The following is a 12,447-nucleotide window of genomic DNA, read 5'->3' on the forward strand; positions in this document are numbered from 1 at the left end:
TTAATTAGATACATTGTATTACTGAGTAAGACTCTGTGACTTCAGTTTACATTTCATGTTGTAACCGTTGTCATGTAAATTACACTGTCCATCATGTGTTAATTTAACTACAATTCTCTTAAAACTATACCTATGTCCCTATATTTAATCATGCTTAAAGGAGGCGCACTGTCTGACATGCCTGATAGATGTATCTCTCACAAGATTAGTCACCTGTTACATAAAGTGCATCACACCTATTTAACAAATAACATGCAATAGCTGAAGGCAGAAAGAATTACAAACAATGTCCAAAACATGGTAATATATATAATTAAAAGATCACTCCAAGTTCAGAAATCAATATGAAGTAGTATCTTAATTTTTTCCAGAGCTGTATATATATAGATAGAGAGAGAGATAGACAGAGAAAGAGGGAGAGATAGAGAGAGAGAATGTATCATTTATTAAGTCAGGGAGTAGGTAAGAAAGTAATTCCATCTTTCTGTTCTTTTAAAGATAATTTCACAGCCATAGACTAGTGGGGACCTGATTTAAACAGAGCATCGGTTCATAACAATAGACCTTCACGGGTCTCTTACCTGATTGAGAATTTCCTGTTTCTATGCCGCATGCAGAGAGGAGATTTGAAAGAGGTTACAAGACAGAAAACATATACAGAGCAGGGAGGAGAGGGGTCGTTTGGGAGCACAATTCAACAGACTTGTTAGATTATAAACATTAGCTGTACTTGACATGCTTTACAAAGAGGGAAGAGAGAATTGACCTTGTTTACAGTGTTTTATTTATCAACTGATTGATTCATCACATTGTAAGCACCTCCTTAAAGTTACTGACAACTTGCTTTACAGGAAATAATCGGTAGTAGAAATCGTTAAGAAGGGTTATCAGGTGGTGCCAATTAAAGTAATGGGTAAATATATACTTATACTTATAGTGCTTTGACATTGGAGGCTGTAAAACACTCCACTACTTACTCCTGTGACACTTTTCCTTTAACTTGGAAGCAAAGGGAGGGTCTCCTAAACCATTCAGACATGAAAAGTGGTGCCTCCACGTCTGAATTACCCAAACTATGATTCCCATCACACCATTGGCTGGATGGAAAGGCATGTGACTATTGGCCCGATTCAGGAAGAGCGCTAACAGGGGATAGGTACCTCCTCAGGGTTGTACTTCGCCAGCACCCCGTCTCCGTGAAACTCCTGAAGAACATCTTTGAGCTTCTTGGTTGAGTCTGGAAAGCAATTTGTTTTAATAAGATACTGTCATTTCATGATAGAATTGGTTGGAAAAACAACTGGTTGTGTGAAGCTGGATGTGTAGGTTTGCTGGCTGCTCTGGTTCACTTGAATAAGCTGTGGTAAAAGTTGATCAATAACAGGTCTTTTACATAATTCGTTTCATAGTGTAAATGAGAGATAAAGTCAATATCTTATTAAGATTTGTTTGCTGGAACTTCATCCAATGGAAGATGATCAATTTGGATGACTAAAACTTTTGTTTTGTTATGTCTTTGGAGACAGATGTTTGGGGAAACTGTTTTGGAGAGCTATGATGAAACTGCATACAGCATCATGGGAATATCGGCCCCTGTCGGCCACTTTAGAGTCAAACATTGTATTCCAGGTCTGAAGGGAATGTCCTACTGAGAGACTGAGGAACTGAACCTTTTCACCCTGGAACAGAGGAGACTACGTGGGGACTTGATTCAAGTCTTCAAAATCATGAAGGGCATCGACCACATCAAACCAGAGGAGCTTTTCCAGATCAGCAGGGACACACGCACCCGGGGACACAAATGGAAATTGGGCTTCAAGGCATTCAAGACAGAAAACTGGAGACACTTCATCACACAGAGAGGCGTCACAATCTGAACAAACTCCCCAGCGTTGTGGTTGAAGCGACAATTTGGGAACATTTAAAAATAGACTGGATAGGATCCTTGGATCACTTAGTTATTAATGGACACCAAACGAGCACGATGGGGTGAATTAATTAATTAATCTTGGAGGACCTCAGACAATTGGGACTATTTCATCTATTGTATATCAATATATTGGTGTCTGTGTGGGGTTCTATTGGGATTAATGTTTGTGTAAAGTATTGTCATTAATTCTCCAATTCTCCATCAAATTCACCAACCCTTGTTTTGCTATCTAACCTTTGGTGATCATTTTCTAAAGCCTGATACATGGAATATATTTACATCAGCATTAACACAGGGAGATTGTGTGATTTATTTAGATAAAAAAAGACACTGTAAGAGATGAACCAGCAAGTGCAATGTAAACGTGAGGCCTTTGTAACGGAAATTATCACGAGGAGTCGTCCACAACATTACATTAATTCCACTGACACTGCGCTATTTCTGGTTTGGCTAACTGCAGTTCAAAGCAGGAACACAGTCCTGCTTCTGCTAATGGTATTACATGCCAGTTGAACGGCACAAATGAGATCCTGTTTAATAAGAAAAATCTTCATATCTGGGTATGAAGGTTAAAATTACACTGACATACATCTGACACTGACAGACATACATCACATATATTTTCCATTTATTATTAGTATTCCCGCTTCTAATTTTGGCTGCTGGATACGAGCTGTTGGTTCAGGCACCTTTTATTTTAAGAATAGCATCCTGAAGAACCATTGTTGTTTATGCTACCCCAGTGGTGACTCAGAGTATTGCTGTCACATGAAATAACTAATGCGAAATATAAAAGTCTGTCTTCCGCAGGTAGCTGGCTAATGGTGCTGCATGACCAGTGGCTATATTTGGGTGCAAAGTAGTGTAATCCAATGTGGAGAAGTGCATCATGCCCAGCTGTACGCAACGTGTCATGGCGGCAGATCTGCTTTGTTTGCAGGCTTTTTTGTCACCCTCCAGTCTTGCTGCCTTTCAATTCCAAAATACACTAGGATGTGTTACCCAGGACCTAGCAGGTCCCTCTATCAAGCAGCTCAAGGTTGGGCTCTCAGAACGATACCGGTCCAAAGCACACATCCAAGTTGAAGAGCAGATGGTGAAGGGAACATGAAATCAAATGTTTCTGATTGGCCACCACGATTTCTGGATGATCCAGACGATCGTTCGATCCAGTAGGTGTGCAGTATGAACGAAAAGAAAAGCCTCAGTCTTCAAGCACAGCCTGGCGGGATGGGAGAGACCCTGTGAGGGGCAGTGGTGGGACGGGCCCCCTGAGAGGTGATGATCCGATAACAAGCCTACACCTTCCCCGATGTTATCAATGCCAAAGGAGGATTCACAAAGAACAGAATGCATTTGAACATCAGGTATTGACTCTGTGCTTTTGAAGGTGTGTGCACATATGTTTGTTCATTGATGTTACACTTGTAGGAGGCTTGTGAAATAACCAGATCATTTATTAGTGTGTCAGTAGTAAGATTGTAAGGATGTTTATTTTTTTATTTTTTATGCACACCAGAATGGAATATAATATAATAATGTTTGAATATTTTAGATAATATGAGCAGCCAAAACTCCCAGGAGATCTGTCACACAATTCTTATTGGTATAATCTTTCATGAAGCATATATATATATATATATATATATATATATATATATATATATATATATATATATATATACATAATAATATGTTCCAGAGCTGTATATATATAAAATATAAATCAAATATTGTAGTGGTCTGGGACTGTTATGTGGAATGGAGGGACTGCAGCGTTTGTGTGTGTCAGTTCGTTGTGTTGGGGGTGGGGCAGATCGTTTGTGGATCTGGTTTATGGAGGGGAATCATTGTAGCTTTGGGGGTTGAAGGTTAGCCCTGTCGGGGAACAGAGGGGTGCCGTGATTGGAGGAGATGAGGAGCAAAGAGATTTATAGGGGTCCCCCAGTTTCCGCCGGGTAGTAGTTTAGAGAGAGGGTGTTTGCACCAGTGAATCCAAGCAGCAAAAAGACTAAAACGCTACATTGGTGTCAGATAAGAGCATAGGATTTGGCTCAACAAGATGAGAGGAGCCGTGTGGACCATCTTATGGAGGTCTCCTGAGAATGAGAGAGGGTGGCAAAAGCTTGAATTCTGCAGGATCTACCCAAAGCCCGGGCATACAGTTTTTCTGGGAGATCTGGGAAGTGATTCGTATGACCTTGCCCACAGTGAGTAGCAAACATGTGACAATAGTAAGAGGCCTACAGCATCCTAGAGCAGCAGAGAGAGCGAGAGGCAGAACTGAGTGAGTACCAGGAGAAGCTTCTGCTTAAGGACGGCAGCATTCGGACCAAGAACTATCCAAAGTGGGAGATGAATGGCGTCCAAGATGGGGGTCCATTCCAGTGGTGGGTTGAACATGCCTGAGGTGGGCCATAGCGTAGCAGCAGATGGGTGGTGTACGAACAAAGATATCTCCCGAGAGGCAGAGTGTGGTCGCCTGTGTGTGAGGTGTCCGAGAGTGGGACCCAGCTCAGAAACAACGACCGATGAAGCTTCAGGGTGGTCACACACAAGACCATCGATCTCAAGCAAATGGGGGCCACAGGACGCAAAGCAGTGCATGGGGCAAGGAGATATATAGGGGTCCCCCATTTTCCACCAGGTTGTAGTTTACAAAGAGACCGAGTTCTGTGTGGTCCCATTAAAGCTGTCTGAGAATAAAAACTGTTGCTTGCACCCCGATTCATCAGTGAGACCAAGTAGCAAAAAGCCTAAGATTTTACAATATAAAGCAAAAATAAATATCACTAGTCACATCACTAATATCACTGTCACATTTGTGTTTGCAGATTTTATTTTATTTTTTGTAATGCTTTGCAGATCTCACCAGACACTTATTACTACAGCTTCCAGGATGTACGATTTAAAGATGCATCTCCATGCAGAAATACAACACCAATTGCAATGCAATTATATGAAGGACTCTCCGTTGTCTCCCATGTGCTGATAAGATTATTACTCTACTATAATTCCTAGACAGCTCCGCATAGCTGTCATAATACACAAACCAATTAGCGAGAGGTATGTCAAGACTGAGTTAGACATCGCACCCTGAGGAAATATATGGGCCTTGGGGTTCTCATTATTTAGATTTTTGTTCTACACTTTGAATATCTCATAACGGAATCAAATATATTTGAATTTATAGATGCCAGAAAATAATATTTATATTCATATTTATAATAATACTTCCCTTTGAAATATTGTTTTTATAATGCTTATCATTAGAGCATTTGTATTTTGATCTTATTCCAATCAACAGTGTTATGAGTCATTGGTACACTTTTATCCTGGCTGAAACATTGCTTCCACCAATAATTGTAGAAATGTCTGATTTTAAAATTTGTTTTCAAGAGAGTTCTCCCTGCCTGCACATTTGTCTTGTCGGTAGGCTTCAGGATTTATAATGTTCATTGATTGTGATATTGCTCAGGAAACAATACATAAGCAAATACATTCATAAATCATTTTTCCTGCTTGTAAGAAAGGGCTTGACTGTGTAACACTGCTATTGTAATTACTTCTTACCAATTTAGATTTGTAATCTTTAAGGCCTGAATTTTGTCGAAAAACAAGTCTTACAAGATATCACGGCTAAAGTTTACTGGTTTACAAATGTATCTGAAGAAACAAAACATGAAAAAAACACTGGTAGATGGTAGACGCTGATTATGAGTATATAGTTGAGTGATTCACATATTAATCTGCTTCTGCTTAAAAGTGTGTGGGTTTGTGTGTGTGTGTGACAAAACAGGTAGAAATATGCTTACACTGCGCGTACTCCTGGAGCTGAGAGAACTCCGCAGGGCTCATAGTGACCCATTTCTCCTGGTTCGTCATGATGAGAGAGCGTGTTTTGTCACATCCCAAATATCTGTGTCAGCTCAGCCTGCTGGCGCTCAGATAATCACCTGAGTGCCTGTGATCCTTCCAAAAGGTCCAAAAACTCTTAATTGCATAAATCCACCACAAGCTGAGCTATAACCACAGTGTCGCCTCTTCCCAGAGCTTCAAGGTGTGAGGAGATCATAGGTGCTGTACGTCCATTGAATCTACTGTGGATCAAAGAGAGGGGGGGATGAATTAGCATCAGAAGTACAAACATACAGGAAAGAAGAGTTGATTGATTAAATTATTAATTGATTTCACTTATGGGCTCCAGCTGAAAAATCTAAATGTGTTCAAGCCTGACCACTCTATGGTTCTGATTAAATGTCGACCATGATCCCTACAAAAGAAATATATACTTTTTTAATGTACAGTACAAGGTGTCATTATTCTCCATGAGCCTCCACACAATTAGCATTTATTTCCCATCCCTTTTTAATTAACTTTGCAGGATTGTCTATACAAATGCTAAATTGTATCTTTCTTTTCATGCCACAAACAGCATGAGTAAAACAAGTTTTAAATATTTACTGAGGCTGCTGATACCGATCACTGAGGTCATGTGGATGTTTTAACTATTTCCCACAATGCATTGCAGCTTGATAATAATAATTACTAGTACTACAAAATGTTGGTAACACTTTATATGACAGTGTTGTTAATAAATGATTGGTAAATAGTTTATAAAGCAGTTCGGAACTATTAATAATTCAATTTATAAACTATAAATAAACCTTTATAATATATTATTTATCATTCATAAAAACCAAAGAAAATGCAAGCTGGTAAAACGCAATCTTTATTATACATGATCAATCGAATCTTATAAAGGTTTATTGATCATTCGTCCATGGATTTATTAATGGTTCCTAACTGCTTTATTTAACCATAATTTATTTATGACACTGTAAATTATATGTTACCAAAATATCTGTGTATAGTTAAATATTTTTTAAACTTAGCAATATGTATTTTCATGTATATGCAAATTATTATTATGATACATTTTATGCTCATATAACAGACAATTAAAGAACAGATAATCTTGTCATAAATTACCCTGAGGCTGTATTCTTTGTTCTGGGACACATCTGTCATTTTAAGGACATGGAATTTAAGACACCATCTGTTTCCTTTTTGCTAAGATTTAAATAATTCAGAGCAACTTATCTAAAAGTCATTCACATGATTAAATATCATTGTTGAATGCTTTCGACTAAAGCAGGACAATCCTAAAACTAAACCAACTTTGTAGACTGTAATTTGCTGGAACTACATGGCTTTGACTAACTCATCAACAGGAGAACTGCCCACAGATGACTTGGGGATGTTTATATTTAATGTAAATTTGATTTACAAAAATGCTAATACAAATTTTAAAATCTATTCTGGAAGGACAAATAGGCTAAAAGGAAAAATACAATAGGGTAGTTTGAAATTAAAAATAAATAAATACTAACCAGTTTTCATTCAGATTACAGATCTTTTATTCTTGGCTGGGATTAAATCAAAACTTTGACCCACCCGCTAATAACAAACTACAGGACTGTACTAAGTCGCGGCTTCATTTTTTGTTAGATGCTACTTTTGTCTAATCATAAATGTAACCGCTATGATGTACAGGTTTGTAGTTTCCTATTAGCTCGTGGGTCAAAGTTTTTATGTAATCCGGCCCCTTGTTTACAAAGAGAAGCACACTACCGATCTGGAGAAAATAATGATCAATAAACCTTTATAAGTTATTATTGATCATTTGTAATAAAGATTTGAAACAAAATGGCAGATTTAATAAATGATGAATCATATCTTATAAAGGTTTATAAATGTAATTATTAATGGTTCCAACTATTTTATAAACTATTTACCGATCATTTATTATTGACACCAAAGTTTATAAATACAACAAATACAATGAAAACTTGCACTCGATTAAAATAATTTCATTTGAAATGCATATTCCTTATTTATTGGAAATAAAAAAATAGGATTCACTGTCATTCTATTTATTAATAACAGACACAGCACTGGTGGACAATGTTGTACCCAGACTACAATGTCAACAATCACTTGTTTCTGTAGGGACACCACAGCTGGAGGATCACAGAGTTTTGAATTATGCTTCACCCAGACATCTGACTATAGGCAGTTGAAAGTACTGTATTTTGTAATATCAATATTACTGATTTGGAGAAGCATGAACACAATATGTGATTTGGACTCAGTCATGTGAAGGGTTTATATATCTGCATTTATATGAGTTTTCCTTTAAGTTACTGAAATCCAAAAGATCTAAATATTTGTCTCAGAGGTCAAAACCCCACTTAGTGTCTCATCCAGTGTAAGAAATACAAATCAATTTTTTCATTCTGATAGTTCGGACTGCTATTAATGCAGTGAGAACAAATGAAGTCAAGCTCCCACCGATCTGTATTTATCCACATATCTCTTGAACCAGCACTGGGTCACTAGACTGCCAATCAGAGAACCATCGGGCTACTGGGCTCTATTGATCTTTCTGTAAATTCCACATCTCATTGTCATGTTTTGGAGATTATATTGCATTTCAACCGGGTTTCCATGATGCATGAGAATCTTTCAGAGTTCTGGAATGTCCAAAAGAGTTTAATTGTCAAATGTGCTTTATATTGAAAGTGATAAAGTTAGCAGTGCTGTTTACCTATTCCCTCTTCGACTGATTTAGTACACAGACAAAACCCAAGAGCACTTTCATGACTACACAACATTGGAACTTCTGAATTTAAAAATCTCCATATATTGGTTGGGATCCTGTTTAACTAAGGGTACTATAGGAGTTTAAACAAGATGATGTGCTTATTTTTTCTCAACTCTCTCTCTCTCTGTGTCTCTCTCTCTCTCTCTCTCTCTCTCTCTCTCTACTTCTTACATCAACTGACAATAAATCTTCAGCTGATAAGTCTTATTGCTCTTTGGAAATGTGCCTCAGTGTTGCACTTAATACTGATTTATTCTACTGTATTGTCAGGTATAAACAATTTAGTCACCTACTCTCCAATATTTATGCCCAGAATCATTCATTATACAATTTAATATGCTTCTGTGCATTTAGTTTCTACTTTTGTATCACTCAAAACAATTAATCTCTGTTTATTAAAACGTTTATACCTTGTTAAAACCATAACTCTGCCTTACTGTAATAGCCTAAATATGTGTGCATATTTACACCCACAGAGACATTTGCATAATATAGGTATACATTATACATGTCCTTAATGTTAAAACAATGCCTCTTACTTTAAGAGAACGAGTTATTACAACATTAACTGTATGGCAATTCCAATATTAAAGTCATTCTTCTGAAGCCTTTGTATCTCGACAGCTGTAGCCTAAACCCAGATGCAGCATTGACATGATCAATTATACACTTTGAACTCTACATATCCCTTACAAAGATCAGCATTTCCAATTCTCTATTATTATTTGGCACATAAAAGCTTGCAGGGCGGAGGCAACACAAAGGGAGTAACTAAAATCAAAACCAAAGGCTTCTTATATTTAAATTGATATTTAATTGTTGGACCTTCAGCTCATTTGACCTGACCTAGTTACGTATACCCTGTGGAGCAAAGCTTTGTTCTCCATCATGCCGTCCTCCCACCTCTCCCAGGGAGTTTGACCTTTAAGCCCCCCTAATGTACATCTTCTACTTATGTCCTCATTTGCTAGAGCCCAAGAGTGACTTGATACCTCTAATTGTGATTAAAGCTCTTGACCGAGGCTTACAGAACCCCCTGTAGTGCCGCTAACAAATGTGTGACAAGCCAGAGCTGTCCAGGTGCTGAACTGAGCATTTGCCATTTTTATTAAATTTTTATTAGATCAAATCATGGGTAATTTGTGCTGAGCTTCAGGTACAGGTATAAAAAAAGCCTTATATAGTACAATCAGAAGGTGGCCTGATATTAGAAGCTCTTAAAACAAAAGCCCTCACAGCACAGCACTGCCTTGACATCCTATGAACTGCAACAGTGAAACAGTAAATACAAAAATGCTCCAACACTGTAGTAAGAGGACTTATTAATTATATCAATTATGAAAGTGCAACATAATCCCCAGGTTTGTTATTCTGGTTGCTGCTCAGACACAGTAGAGGAGGATGTGCACTTTCATTGTGCCTCCCTTCCCCAGTTGATTAATGAAGCAGGATATGCGAATTGAAATCTAAAAATAATTAAGATGATGATGTAGATCGTGTGTTAGGAATGCTATGGACAAATGTGAGGAGGAGTGTGGCTTCTTTAAACACCACAAGGTATTATTTGAGTTTTCAGTAGCAAGAGAACCTCTCACCCAATATCTGCATTTCATGTTGTAATCATCTCTAGGAGCATCTTGGATAAAATACCTCCCCTCTAAACCTAAGGTAGCCTAAAGATTTGATCTGTTACATCAGGGAAACAGTCTATTGGCATTAGCCTCTGTGTTTATCCTGTGTGTATTCTTGTGTGAAACTCTTATGGAACTATAACCATAATCCCATTCACAATTAGTCATCTTTAGTGCACCTGTGTATATAAATATGCATTCCAGTGGCTTGTTTATTTGACCCAATTCATGTGCAAGAGCAACGCATAAATTACTCCAACACTCACCATTTAATAGTACATATTCTTCTGCTCCAATTTACTTATTTAGATGAGATGGGTTATAGCTTTTTAACTGCTGTTACAGTCCTTTCACATTTATTTGGTCGAGATGTAAGTCCCAAGATATAGTTCAACCTTGTGTTGCACGTGAAGGCATTGTGTAGTCAGAAGTTGTCAAACACAATACAAAAGCACAGATATGAAACCTGTACCCCAAATAATATATTAAAAGTTATGGAGTGAAACAAACATTGACCCAGCTCTTTGTTGTTTTGCAATTAAGAAAAAAGCAACACATATCTTCTTCTTATATGTGTCTTCATTTGAAGGAGGCAGAAGTATAAAAATAAATGAACTAATCCAGCATTTGTGTGTATCTTCCTCTTGTTTGTTTTGTTTCTTGTCCACTAGTCTTTTTCTCTGTGTACTGTGATGGTTGTTTAAGTAAATTGGCTCTGCGCAAAATCACACAAGTGAATTCATGCTGGGCCCAAGATTGGAGTATTCCCTTTCGAAAACTTATTTCTACATGTATTCTGCATGTCCAGCTCATTCCCAGAGGCGTCCAGAACAGTTTACAGACACATCACGAACACCAGTGCCTTTCTTTAAACACGTTATCTTTAACTGCCTAATCATAATGGTGCAGTTGTACGGATTGGTTCTCTGTCATGTTTCTATATTGATCAAAATGTATCCATATTCATAACACCATGATTCTGACGGTCTGAAGGATATATATATATATATATATATATATATATATATATATATATATATACACTTCCATTTTATTATTCACTTATTTTATTTATGGTCTATATAATACTGTACTAAAACAGCAATGCATTTTCACAACTCAAAATAAATGAAGAGAGAAACATGTAAACCAGAGCGATATCTGCCTCGTTATGCAGAATAGAAACAAAACCAAAACATATTTTAAAAGAATACTGATCAATAGAACGCCAGATCCTTATTAGATAATCCTATTGGTCCTGGTGTAACACAAATGCAACAGCAGGCTTTTATACTGCTGTGTGAACTGAATGAATTCAGCTGCAATGTTTGTCTCAGCAGGGAGCCCCACTGCCTAACAGGATCATTACAGAACTAAGACAAGACTGGCTCAAGCTGTAATGCATTAAGAAGGTGGGTATTTTAAATGTAAGCTGTCACTCTGCAGACACTAAGTGAAAATGATGAGACAGGAATACGTGACAACACATCAGATGCAGATGAAATTCCTCAGAGTCCCATCGTGATGCAGCATTCTCTTAAAAAAGCAACAAACAAGAAAGCACCAACTCACCTGGCTTCAAATAGGGCAACTATATTCCAGATATGGGCAGATTGAGCTCACGACACTTGTCCATTCGCACTGTGCTCTGCCGAGGTCCTCGTGAGTCACCGAGCAGCTCTGCTCTCCCCCCCTCTATTGTCACTCCGGCACACGAATGCAGTGGCTCCTGCAGAGAGTACAGAGGCAGTGGATGTGTGTGCCGAGCTGGAGGAGTGCTCCAGCCAAGCGCCTCTGCAATTATCATTTCCCACACTACTGCTGACATCACTGCTGGCCTCCAGGAGCTCCTCGCTCTTTCATCTGATTGATGTCCTGAGTTTGAATACTTTGGGAGAGGAAAGGATGCCTTTCTTGTTAACATGCTTCTCAACAGGAGACAGCTGCTACATATCAAATTAGATTCCGGTTAGTTTAATCAACGTTGAGCCGAGGGTGTGTTCACACAGGAGCGTGCATTATACAAACTCGGTTATTCGGCAGAGGAGACCAAACAGAGGCCAAACAAGATGCCATTGCAGAGGTAAATCGATCTAAATGAGCCAAATTAAATCAAACAAAATGCACATCGCTTTATCCAACAGTACAGCTGCTCGTAAAGGTTGCAATAGCACATCTTTGTAAAGATTACACCATGACAGGTCCAAACATATAGGGCT

The 12,447-nt window shown here is 38.0% G+C and overlaps 1 protein-coding gene across 1 annotated transcript in view; it reads right to left on the reverse strand.

Annotated features, from left to right (window-relative positions):
• dgkb (diacylglycerol kinase, beta) overlaps window positions 1-11,977 on the reverse strand; it is a 75,768-nt gene extending 63,791 nt beyond the window's left edge. Inside the window, exons 1-4 of the mRNA XM_066715540.1 lie at window positions 11,801-11,977; window positions 5,746-6,030; window positions 1,161-1,237; window positions 582-602 (exon numbers count right to left, since the gene is read on the reverse strand). Of these exons, the coding sequence (XP_066571637.1) occupies window positions 582-602; window positions 1,161-1,237; window positions 5,746-5,815 (168 nt within the window). The 5' untranslated portion in view covers window positions 5,816-6,030; window positions 11,801-11,977. The remainder of the gene's footprint in view (window positions 1-581; window positions 603-1,160; window positions 1,238-5,745; window positions 6,031-11,800) is intronic.
• Between the last annotated feature and the right edge of the window lie 470 nt (window positions 11,978-12,447).

Source organism: Amia ocellicauda, chromosome 10, assembly GCF_036373705.1.
Source record: "Amia ocellicauda isolate fAmiCal2 chromosome 10, fAmiCal2.hap1, whole genome shotgun sequence".
NCBI lineage: Eukaryota > Metazoa > Chordata > Actinopteri > Amiiformes > Amiidae > Amia > Amia ocellicauda.